The 13,351-nt window shown below is 36.4% G+C and overlaps 1 protein-coding gene across 1 annotated transcript in view; it reads left to right on the forward strand.

The window, feature by feature from the left end:
• Window positions 1-13,351, forward strand: part of MYO16 (myosin XVI) — a 353,672-nt gene that overhangs the window by 197,773 nt on the left and 142,548 nt on the right. Inside the window, exons 14-16 of the mRNA XM_053935810.1 lie at window positions 4,314-4,419; window positions 6,255-6,372; window positions 12,385-12,532. Coding sequence (XP_053791785.1) covers window positions 4,314-4,419; window positions 6,255-6,372; window positions 12,385-12,532 — 372 coding nt within the window. The remainder of the gene's footprint in view (window positions 1-4,313; window positions 4,420-6,254; window positions 6,373-12,384; window positions 12,533-13,351) is intronic.

Consider the following 13,351-nt stretch of genomic DNA (forward strand, 5'->3'; position numbering starts at 1 on the left):
TGTTCTTTAGCTCTCCAAGCTCGAAATGGATTTTAAAATGGATTTTAACCTTTGACCCTGACTCACAGTATTGATTCAATGATAAATAACTTCAAGATTGTGAGTAATTGTATTAGTAATCTGTGAAAAAAGTTTCATCCAAATATGCTGGTTTTATAATTGTGAAATTTGGCATTCACCTGGAATGTTTTAATCCCCAAATCTATTAATCCTTCTTTTCTCAAACTCTTTGAAAACAGTGAATCTGGTGAATTTGATGTAGTCAGTCAAAGAATGTGTTGCTCAGTCTCATCACTTTTCTATCTTTTCACCCTCTACTTATTTTCATATCTTGTGAATCTTTAATCTTAATATCCTCCATGGGATTAGAGACTCAATGAGATTGTAAAAGACCTTTGAGATCATTAAGTCCAACCTTTGACTGAACACCAACTTGTCAACTAGACCATGGCACTGAGTGCCATGTCCAGTCATTTCTTGAACACCTCCAGGGATGGTGACTCCCCCCTCCCTGAGTAGCCCATTCCAGTGTCTAATCACCCTTCCTGCAAAGACCTGATGTCCAACTGTCCTGGTTTTGGGTAAAAGGGTTCTTCTAGAAAGTAAATTGGGAAACAATTTCTTTGGCAAAAAGTGGAAAAAAATTGTTTATTTTTGTTAAATTGTTCAACAGGCAAAGCATTCACTAGCACAAAATATGAATAATATTAAGCAATAAAATCTCTTGCCAATTTGAAGAGATGACAAACTCAGTCTCCTGTCAGCCCCTCCGGCGCTGGAAAAGCCGTGGCCCGGGCCCAGCCCAGCCTGGTGGGCCACAGGTGTGAGCTGCTGGTGCTCTTCTGGGTGTTCAGTCTAGAGCTGGTTTGAACAGTTCCAAGAAAAAGAAAAAACAACAGTCCAGGGAACTTCTCTGGCTCAGCTAGCTAAAACTAACTAAAAGCAAGGAGAAGTCTCTCTCACCATCTGTCTGTTCTGCAGACAACACAGTCCAGGAGAAGGATGTGGGGGAGCAAACGCAGTCCCTGATTACAAACTCTGCACTTCTTCTCTCCCCCACTTCGCTCTTGGAACTAGTCTTAAAGGTGTAAAACTTATTTCTGGGCTAAACAGATGAATGGGGATATGAGCATCATAAAGTCACTCTAGGGCACCAACCTAAACCTCCCCTGGTGCAGCTTGAGGCTATTTCCTCACTGTTTTGTCGCTGGTTGCCTGGGAGAAGATGCCGATTCCCACCTGGCTACAGCCTCCTTTCAGGCAGTTGAAGAGAGCGATCAGGTCTCCTCTAACCCTCCTTTTCTCCAGCCTAAACAACCCCAGCTCCCTCAGCTGCTCTTCATCGGACTTGATGCTCCAAACCCTTGACCAGCTCTGTTGCCCTTCTCTAGACTCCCTCCAGAACTTGAATATGCTTTCTTGAAGTAGGGAGACCAGAACTGGGCACAGGATTTGAGGTGCAGCCAAATTCATTACCATTTTACAATACTATTTTTCCCCCAGTCACTTCACATCTAATCAAAAGCTCACTCACCGAAATAGAGCATTTTACAAGAAAGCATTTGGCCAAATCACTGAAAAACTTACTATCAGTTATTCACAATTATTTTCAGTTTGTAGCAACCCAGCTTTATTCATGTATGTTAAACACCAAGAGCTGTCTTTGTACAAACTTCTAATGGAAGTTACAGATTAAAATAATATTATTAGTCATGCTCTTAAATAGCCAGTAGGTGGACTTGTCATTATTAGCTTCATTCTGACTGCATTTTACTTCTGCTTTTCAGGATATGAAAATACATTAAGCACTGACAAGATAAGTAAAGAGCTGTCTAGGGAGCCTAAATGTAGTCCTGTTAAAAGCTAAGGATCCTTAGTAAATCAAACTAAAGATTTATGGCATGCTGATTGCTAATTTGTGAGTCAAAAAGTCATAATGAATACATAAAATGAAATGGTCTATCTTGTTAACAGCCAGGGAGGGATGTCAATATCCAATGATACTGTTGTGACATAAATCACATTTTTAAGCCAAATAATCTGGAATGGAGAGAAGTCCTGTGTTTTACAGTGGAATTCATTGAAAGCTTTGGATTTCCTCAGTTTAGCATCACCAAAAGCATTCTGTTCCATTTAATATTTTTTGAAAGTATAATTCTATGTATTTTAAATGCAGTGGACTGCTGCAGTACAGTTACATATTTGTGTTGAAACATTGTTTAGAAATACACTGTCCAATTCAGCTTAATTTTAGAAATATAATTTCCAACTAACGTGAAAGACTGATCAGTTACAGATAACATTACTGTAAATACAAAACTCATTATTTTGTATTTAACAGTTTTGCTTGTGCTATATCTGTGCTATATTTATTTCAAATCTAGAAACCTCAATCACTGGGAGCAAGACTCAGTGTCTCACTTACCGACTCTGAAAATGGAGAAGAAATAGATTATTCTGACCCCCAAAAGTGTGCGAACTTAGTCACTCTTCCCTGGATATATGTTACTATATTAATGGGAATTTGGAGTAGTAATGCTCCCTACAGTACAATAAGAGATTTATTTCAAAAATTCATGCAGAACAGCATACCTGTCTTCCCTTAAATCTGATAGAAATCTTATACGAACACATTCCGTCAGCAGTTTTCCATCACTTCTGATTAAAGTTCAAGTGCTGCAGGAGTAAGGTTTTTTTGTTAAGTATGGTATGAGTGTGGTATCTTTGGTCAGAATTGAAAATGAAGCACAAAAAATAAAACCCCGTCATTTACAACATCTGTAATGATAGGTATATTGCTCCTTACATGTTTTTTATTTTGAATAGATGATTTATAGAATTATAGAATTCATCTAAATAGATGATTTACAGAATTTCTTTATAATGGGACTGTTGTTTACCAAACAGTAACGATCCAATTATGATCCACTGTTTTGAAATCATAAAAGTATAGACAAACCTGCCTAAGACGCAGAAACTGGGGGTAAGCGAGTACTTCTCAGTACTTGCAGAAAGTATTTCTTAAAAATTGCCTGGGGTTGGCTGTTTTCTGACTCTTTTACCTGGGCTTCCTTGATTAACTGCTTCCATGTGATGGTTCTGTCTATTTCCAAGTCCCCCTTCATGCAATATATATGATAATAGATGATAATCCAAATGCTGTGGATTTGACAATTGTAGATTCTTTATTTTCCCTGAGTGTATTATGGCTCATGTTCTTTGCTTCACATGACTTTGGTATTTTCACACTTTCAATTGGTCTTTTTCCTAACAAATTTAGATTTTAATTTTTTTTTAAATTTCAAAACAGAACCCATTTTTTTAATTATTCATAGTATTTGAAGATAGAAAGATTTGAGCTCTAATTAAAGTTGTACTAACAAAATATTTATAAAGCAATAGTAGGAAACAGGCCCTCCATCAGGTAGTTATAAAGAAAAGCTGTAAAGACAAAGGAGGAAGAGTGAGAAAACTTCATGGACTCCCTAACTAAACTTCATGTTTCTTCCTAACATCTCACCCAAATTTCCCCTCCTTCAGTTTGCACCATTATTCCTTGTCCTTTCACTACAGTTCCTGACTAAGAGTCCCACTTTGGCTTCCCTGTCGGGGATTTTGCTTCCTTCCTCCATCCCACCACTTTTCTATTGTTTCTTTCCATCTTCATCATTCTATTGCCTTTTACCTTATCTACTTTGGTCACTTTCCCTGTCAGAAATTCTCATTCTTTTGAATATTTATTCCATATCACAAACAAGAAATCACAGTGATCTAGATAGAACCACTAAAATCAGAGTGTATTGCAGAAACTGGGCAGGTTGTAAAATCAATCAGCTTTTTATTTTCCTTCCTGTTCCTTTTGTATTTTCTTTCCATTCTTCCTACTGTATTCTTCACTTTCCATTTCTTCTGATTTCCCATCATTACCACAAAAGTAATTTCCCTGTCTGAAAGTAAACCAGGCAGCATTAGTGAGCTCCTTTGCTGGACAAAAGATAAAGGAAAACATAAAATCTGTGCTATAAGTACCTTCAAAAAGACTTGAAAGCATTAGATTTGATTGGTTTGACCTGTGGTACAAGACAATGTATCTAGACAGCTCTGACAGCCTTCATGTACATAGACAGTCAGTCAGTCAATCTCCTATGTTCTCTTCTTTATTTGTCATCCAGAAATCTTCTGTTATTTGAAATAAAGGTTTGATGGAGGTACCTTCAATCCATTCAAACAAAGCTAGCAGAAAATATAAATAATATTTCAACTGTGAAACTAGCACTAATTCCTCCCTCTCTTCCTTGCCTGTCATCTTGCAGTGGAGAAAGTGGTTCTGGGAAGACTGAAGCCTGCAAACAGATAGTGAAACACCTCACTTGCAGAGCCAGCTGCAGCAGAAATACCTTTGATACAAAGATAAAACATGTAAGTAGCATTCCGACCACTGTGTGGAATGAAGTAACACCTTGGCCTTTTGGATAGACAGAGATATTTGAAATGTATGGAAAAAGGTGTCAGCTCTGTAGAGATTCATAAATGGCTTGTTTTCACCTTTGAAGTCAAAGAAAGTTTTTTTCCATGAATGGGAATGGGATTAAGCTCACATTGATCTGATAAGAAGAATCTCCAAAGTGGAGACAGTTTTGTTTCTATGTTTTGGTCACTTTGAAAATCAGTATTGCAGCGTATATCACAATTTCTGTGATAAGGAACTGTTTTCTAAACATAAAATTAATTGCCTTCAGTAAATAAATAAATAAATTTGCCTGTATGGTACTTGCTGGACAGTATAAGTGTTGAGACATCTGAAGTAATCGTATGCAACACAAACTGCAAACTTGCAGGAAAACTGCAAGGGTTGAATGAAGTCATATGGCTCAATATCTGCATGCTAAATATATTTAAGAAACAAGTAAGAGTTCTGAATTTTTGTTCAGTCATATTTAATTTCCAAAATATGGTATATGTTTCCATGTACCCATATTTAATTCCCTAGAAAGGTTCACACTGACATTTTAAATTATGCTGAACCCTGGATTGCCAATTCAAGTTCTTTATAGAAATTACCTTTCCTGATGAAACTTCTCACCTGTGATATCAACTCAGACAGCTATCAATGGGTCTTAATGGAGGTGGAAAAGCATTATCAAATTTTGGTTATAGAAAGATCCTTGAAAAGTAGCTTAGATAGGATATTTGAGTTTAGATGGTAAATGTATCAGATCTCACCCATAGGAAATAGAGCAGAAATTCCAATTTAGTTGCTTTTTAAGGTGCCTTAATGAACAGAGCTGTCTGGATTCATTCCTGCTGCAGTTGTGCATAGCACCATTAAATTAATAAAGTCACACAGGTTAAAGCAAGTGCTGAATTAGTCTAAAAGCAAATACATCCTAAACATCACTACTAGAGTGGAACTGGAACCAAAACTTGGCTGACTAGTTTTCTGCTGCCACCTACTGCACAGACATCTGGTTTAATTAATAATTGTGAATGGTTTCATTTTTAGAGCTTCTGTGCCACTCCACAGACCTCTTCCCTCCCCAGCTGGTTCATCCAGCTTCATGAAAAGAGTGATGTCTGAACAAGTGTATATGCACCACATTGCTATCAGCTTCAAGGATGCATAGAGCAAGGTTCTGAAGGGAATCTGTCAGAGTGTAAGGAGTGTAAGCAACAAATTATACACAAAAAAGCTAAATACAATGGCTGTGACCATGAAAGCCTAACATGGAAATGCATTAGTGAGACATGCCATAAAAATGTCTGAAACTGTTTTTTTCCTTCAGTTTTTCACTAGTATAATCCTGAAATAATTCTATTTGAAATCAATAATTTATGCCATTTCTGACATTATATAAAACTTGTAAATTCCTATGTTGTGGTATTAGTATTGACTGACTGTAGCTTCACAAGCTGCCAAAGACTTTAATATTTTTGCCAAATATGCCAGCTCCAGGAATATGACTCCAGTCACTCATATCCAAACTACTGGTAGGAGCACAGCTCATATGTGAACCTTTCACTTAAAACTTCCACTATTCTGACATTGCTTTTTTGGAATATATTTGTTTTGAGCTGTCTTACTTTAATTTCTATTTTGGAAAAAAACCTGCCAAGTATGTTTTTAAATTCCAAGATGAAAAATGGTCTTCTTTTTTTTCCCCCATTTAATTATCACAAGCAAACCTCACAGATGTTTCTTGAAATATCTTCCTTTTTATTTCCTCTCTTTTTACTTCTTTAATATTGTTTTGCAGGTAAACTGTATCTTGGAGGCCTTTGGACATGCTAAGACACCCTTGAATTATTTTTCCAGCTGTTTTATAAAGTATTTTGAACTACAGTTTTGTGAGAGAAAAAAAACATTAATTGCAGGTAAGTATTATTTAATCTGTAAATTTCAATGTCACGCTCAGAGTGTTAGATCAGAGATCCCAGTGTGCCATGCACAGAATTGGACAGTAAGGGCTTTAAAGTACATGAAAGAGGCCAGGAGGGTTAGGGAGTGTCAGAGGAACAGCTTTCACAGCCTGTGAATTGATCACTTGTCAGTAGTGAGCAGTGCCCTGTTCTAAGCAACCACAAGGTGGCAGGGAAAGACAAGAAACAAATTGACAACAGCAATTCCTCATATTTCCCAGGAGGTCACGTTTCATTTTATTTCACAGATCAACAAACTGAGAGAGCTGTGTAGTGCAACACTGTGAAGTAAGAGTGAAAAAGGGATTAAGTTGTTAACTTGTGCATTTGTACCTAGTATTGTATTGGGTATTTTAAGTATCCCTTAAATTAGTGAGTAATATAATCTGTTTAGTAAAAAAAAAACCAAACAACAACAACAAGAAAAATCAAGAAAAAACTAAAAAAAAAAACAAGAACAAATATATCCTGTAGTACTGAAATTAGAAGTAATTTATTAGAGATTAGAGCTTTTTTTAAACAACTAGGGACCATATTGAGTTTATTCTTCTTAGCAGCAAGACAGTGTGAAATTTGTTCCTGCTTTAGGAGTAAGTGTGAGTCTTCTAATCCCTAGTAAGCATTCTTTCATTTCTGGTCCACATGGGTCATCATAAAGCTACTCACTGTCAAAGCAAGGTATGTCTGCAGAAATAACTACGCAGTTTCCTACTTACACTGTTCCCGGATAGAGAAGTTGTATGGCAAGACACAATTTTGTTCCAGGTAAATTAGATTCTGTTAGATAAGCATTTCCAAATCTACTCTTTTTTTATAATTTTAAATGTGTTCATGCTTTCTGAAGAGTTTCCTAAAAAAATATTTGGAAATAGTTCCAATCACATTTTCTTGAGACACTTCACTATACTTTAGAAAATAGATAGTTTCTTCAAGGGAAATGTCACACATGGGAAATTACTAACACTTTTTTCTGGTTTGTTTTATAATGAGTGTAGGATAATTGCAAAGGAAGTTCAAAACTAAAAATGTGTGATTTTGTTTTTCATTTATAAGCTCTTGTGGGAGGAATGCAAAATTAAATATACATTAGCATGGACTGAAGAGCATCTCAGTTCAGTTTGTAAAAATAAACCTCAATCCCTAAAGCTAAAATTTTATAGACCCTTTGTATTGTACATATTTTATTTTAGTATATTGTGTCTGCAGGGACATGAGTTTATGAACAGCTTTACTGACAGTTTAATTCATAGCCACTGCCTGTGACAGGATCAGTTAAACAGGTTCTTATGTCAGTCTTGTGCTACACTAATTCTGTAGTTTTTTGATTCTCAAGCCATAGGCATCAAATGAGAAAATGTAGGGGTAGTCAGGTCAATTAAAAAATATAAACAAATTACTTATCTACCCTACTATTCCCCAATTATTTAGGAATTGAATCAATTTTTCTTACCAACTCTAAGGTTGGCTAAAATTACATAATTTACGGTCAAGAGAGACAAGCCTTGCTGCAGCAGTAGAAATGTGTTTTATGCTTCTGAAATTTGCAATTGATCCTGCTGTTTGATTTGCATCGTAAGTGTTGCCATTTCTCAGCCACTGCTAAGCATCACATCTGAATGAAATTGTCCCAGGTTTAGACCACCATAAATGAGAAAAGAATAATGCATGTTGTCTTTAGCAGGTTTAAATTCCACCCAGGCATACTTCGTATATATTTGCAAGATCATTTGCAGCAGTATTTACTGTCTTGCACTATTTAAACCTAAATGAATAATTTAAATATGCAGAGCACCTGATTTTGCTGAGCCATGAATTTATAACTCATTGATACTAATGGGGCTAAATATGTCTGTCTGATTTGTAAACAAAAACCCAAGTGACACTAGACTGCTTCCATCAAAGGGTTTAGGTGGTTTAAACTCCTCCACAGATACACATTACAGGTGGAGATCCAGAACAATTTGCTGAGGCAGGGATATGCAAAGTACGTGTGCACGCTTTTATAACAGAGGGCGAGCCCAAGGTGGCACTCCTTGCGTTTTGAGTGGACACCAGTGAAATTTGTGACAGCTTCTTTTCATGCTGAAGTTCTTTTAGACCCTGGAAATGCTCTGACTTTTATCACAAGGTTTATTCTTCTAGCAGAAAGTACAACATACCTAAATAACAGAAATGTTCCCCATAATTTTCATCATTAGATTTGATTTGTTCTTTAGCATAAACTGCATTTATGCCACAATGGTTTGAAAACAAGGATGGAGAGTTTTAGTGTGGTTCTACACAAAGCCAGTACAGATATCTGAAGAGGTTTTATGTAACAAAAAGTTTTATGTTAGAACAAACACTTAGAATAAACTCCAGGCCAGTGATTTCATTAAGTTTCTAAAATAAATTAGTTTTTGGGTTCTTACTCAAAAACTGATCTTCTGGCAAAAAAACAGTATCATTCTGAGTGAATTATTAACTACCACTACATAATAGTAGAAGACTGATTTCCCCCCCCCTCCCCCAAAATGGTCCTTCAGGTAAGTTGATGTAATTCCTTAGGTGAAAATGAATGCCTCTATAAATTTCCTCAAATTACTCAAAAAGAAACTTAAGAGGAAAAAAAGTCTGAAAAGCTTATTCTCCAGGTTTTCTGCTTTGCTTTTCAGGCATTGATTTTCTCAGTCTTCACTTTTTGAAAAGCAAGGACTGATTTTTTTTTTTTTCAGTTACATTGAAATGGACTGACAAATGTTTCTTTGTCTTTACAAATAGCTGTGTTTAGGACAGCATGTTTTTGAGAAGGAGCAATGTAGTTTCTAAGAATGCATAGCTGAAAGACAGATTTCACTGGCCACACTAACATAATCTGCTTGCTGACTGTGTAGCTGCTGAGTAGATCAAGTGAGCTGTTAAAGGAAGTATAAATTTGCTTGTGCCCGTAAGCACAATTACCATGGCACAAAAACGACAGACTTTGCTTTGGAACTTTATAAATTTTCTCCCGTTTATTTCACACACAGATTAATAAACATATTTCACTTTGCAGAAAAGCATACTACCACGATAATTTTCTTTATGACTCTTAGCACTATTAAGATGATGCTCCCTTTGATTCTTGCTGATTGGAAGCTTGGCTTTTCTTAACAGCTCTTCCCACTGCTGGAGATGCTAGTTGAGATGGAATGTATTTAGCCTTATTAAAGTGCAGGTAACTTGAAGTACTTGGAAAGGGCTGAATTAATTTGTGTCATCTGAATAAGTGATGTTGCTCATCATTAAAGTTAAATGATAGATGACCTTTGGTAACATTTTTCCTGCTTGTATTAATCAATGAATGTTAAAAACACCTGAAGTGGTAGTTATAAAAGCCTTAGTGAAAAATATTGCACACAAAAATGTGATTAAAGATTTGCAGTGAGCTCTTTTCAAATTAATTGATGGTTGTATTAGTTTTACTGTGAAATAAGTTACAAGCACAATAAAAGACAGAAATCATCCTTCAGGTTCATCTATTTTGTTTTACCCTGTAGAAATGACAGCCAGGTAATGATTGATTCTGATGAAAGTGTGAGTCTGGGCCAGTCCTGCCATGATTGCATTACTTCAATTTATAATGTGTTGCAAAGTTACTGGAGCCAGAAACACACATGATTTCCCAAGTGTGCTTTTCTACTTCCCATACAGGTTTGGGTTTTTTAGTTTTTTCTGTAGTGTAGCAGCAGAGAATTAGATGGATGATACACAATTTCTCATAATATTGATTCCATAATAGCAGTTCACTACTACATTTTGTAGGATGATTAAATGGGCCAGATCATGTTTCCTTGCTTCAGCAAGTCAGATGTACAACTCCTCTCTGTCAGTCCTACTGTCTCTTAGCCAGAGTCCCAGGCATGGTTCTGGTTGCCAGCACATGTCAGGACATGTCAGTGCTGTTACACAAAGAAAGCGTAGAGGATGTCCCTGGCTAATGTACCACTGACCTTCTGTACTCCTTAACTGGGATGTGTCCAGGATGGTTTGGCCTGTGAAGAGTAGTTCTTTGAGACCCTGCATAGTTGTACTTAGTTCATTGACAGAGTTTAGCTGCTGAGGCCTTTCTCAAAACAATATGTTCAAGATTCACCCATTTCATTTCTCTCCCATCTACACTGTCTTTCAGCAGTATTCTCAAAGGCTGTGTTCCCTCATATATACAACTTCAAGTAACCTCAGGTTTGCTGTGTTTATTTTAACAGTATAAACAGAAACTTAAAGAACTTCAAAAGATAAGTGGAATTTAAAATAAAATGACCAGACAAATACAGATGACACAGCAATAACCTAGCAGTGGACATTAGCAATTGTATGGTGACAGGAACTGACATTCTGCCTGCTGGCCTAATGCCTCATTAGGCTGATGCAACTACCTCTGATACACACTCTCATTCACCAAATTGTTTCACTTTGCATTAGGAAACACCTTTGAGTCCAAAACTGGTTCTGAAAACATTGCTTTAATTGCAGCCAGCTTAAAAAAAAAGTAAAAAAATGAGAAAAATTCTAAAAAGACATGAGTGGCATGCATTTAGAGAGCATACTTGTGCTGCAGGATGCAGGTACCAATATTTACAATGACTATATGTTCAAGAACTACTTCCAGTTCATGAAGAAAGGAATCATGAATGAATTGGTTGAAAGCCAGGCTGTGGGAAACTATAATTTAATATTCTCATCTGCTTACTGGGTTCAAAAATGTAGGTCATCTGTTGATGAGAAGAAGTACACCTTATGCTCTAAATTCAAAAGCCATTTCCACGGCAAGGATGCTTGCAAAGACTCTGTGAAAGTTCTGCCATACTGCAGATATTGAAAAGCCTAGAGGTGCAGCAAAATGGATTGTGTCCATGTGGTGGAGGTGCTCAGTTGTGTGTGAAGAGAAGAGCTTCTGGTCTTTGCACCACAGCTAGTATTTAAGTAATGAGATAAATTATGCCAGCAGCTGGGTAAATGGGAACTGGAATTAGGTTTCCAATTACCAGAAAGTCCCTGACCTCTAGCTGCAGTTGGACATTCCCTTGTTCTCTTAGTCTCTTGCATCTGGAATCACATGGTGGTGTACTCCCAGGGGAGAGCTCAAGAGTAGCCTGCCCAAAACAGTGAATAGCCCTCTGTCTTTTCATGGGTATCTCTAAAATGCCTGTTATCTTCTGAACAGATAAATCCATCTGAGGGCTCAATATTTCCTTTGCTCTTGTGCTTTGCCTCTTTCAGAATCTTAGTGGGCCTGAGGTTATGTATGATCCTGTAAGCTGTTTTTCTGTAGGCAAATCTCACTCAGATTCATCCTCCTTCACCTTCTTCCCCACACTGCTGATTCACATGGCTTCTCATTTATTCAGGTCATCACAGCCCTTCTGAGACGCCCATGTATCCCCAGGCTCAGGTCAGCTTGTTGAGAACCTGTTCTGCAGAGGATTTGTCTCTGTAGCCATGTAAAAGCTAGGTGGTTAATCTAAATCTATGTTCTTGATTACCAGCAGAGAAAGAAAAAATGCTTCCAAGTGTGTTTTTTCAATAGGTCTTGAATCTCTCTTCCATCTTTCTGTTAGGAAGGACAGCATAGATGCCAGTGCTCAGATGGCTATGTTTTGGTGAGATGACTAATAGCTTGTTTCTTAGAAAGTCTTGCCAAATACAGCAACTGGTACAAATCAACATCAGTATCTTCAAAACTAAGTATTTTTGGTGGTAATATCAAACAGTAAGTAAATGTGGCAATATGTTTGTTCCATCAATTCTAATGGAATTAGGGGTTTGTATGTGATTTGCATAGAAAACCATGGGAGTATAAATGGTAATATATTCTATATGTTCTCCTCAGATAATTTTTTAAGAAACATTGTTTATTCTTAACTGTTACAATGGTAAATGGTTTAAGACATTTAAGTTTAGAACAATCAGTATAATGATGAATTTATGTGTTTGTTTCTTAATCAGCTAGAATTTATACATACATGTTGGAGAAGTCTCGTGTTGTTATCCAGCCTCTCAACCAGAGTAATTTTCATGTTTTTTACTTGATGATGGATGGATTGTCTGCTGAAGAAAAATACACCCTGTACCTCAGTAATTTATCTGCACACAGGTAGGAAAACAACTTTATATTTACTATTAATAGTTTTTTATATTAATGTCTCTCTGCTATTGAGGTCTTTCTTCCAATAGTTAAAATTTTTCTAACTTTTGAATGACTTCTGAAATTATTTATTATGGAGCACTTGCTCATGAGGATTTAGTTCTGAAATACATATATAGTCTCTTAACAAGATCAATTTTCTATCCATTAATATTGTTGCCTTAAATGAGAAAGAGAAATTTATTAGCAATTTTTCTGTCTTCTGTGGGCTAGAGTAGGTCTACTGTTTTTGGTTTTTCCCTGGTGAAAATTTTGTTTCTTAAGGTAAAACTGTTTTATTTATTTATAATTTTCTTAGGGAATATGTTGATTTTGATGAAGTGTCACTTAATGTAACTGATATCTCCATTTTCATGTTGATACTTTATATAAAATTCATAAGAAAAAACAGAAACAAAAGTTTTGACTGCTTTGAACCCAAGGATAGGATTCAACACCCAGCACCTAAAATTATGTCTTTCTGTATGACTCCACATGAGCTGGTTGTCTTGGCTCCCATTTGCAGTCAAAGGAGATTGAGTCCCTGCTCAGCTGTACAAAGACTTACAAATGTGGTTCAGCTCATCTAAAGCATATGTGTCTTCATAAACTGTGCTGATTACGTCGTCTTTAATAGTAAGAGCTTAAATATAAAGAGCTGAATATAGACACCCAAATGTAGCATGTCTAAGGCTTAATATACTCCAAATGTTTACTATAGGAGGAGGTTTTGGTTTTTTTTCAGGAAATTTTGTGATTTTCTCAGAATTTATTAATTCTGACTGTTTT

Source organism: Vidua chalybeata, chromosome 2, assembly GCF_026979565.1.
Source record: "Vidua chalybeata isolate OUT-0048 chromosome 2, bVidCha1 merged haplotype, whole genome shotgun sequence".
Classification (NCBI taxonomy): Eukaryota; Metazoa; Chordata; class Aves; order Passeriformes; family Viduidae; genus Vidua; species Vidua chalybeata.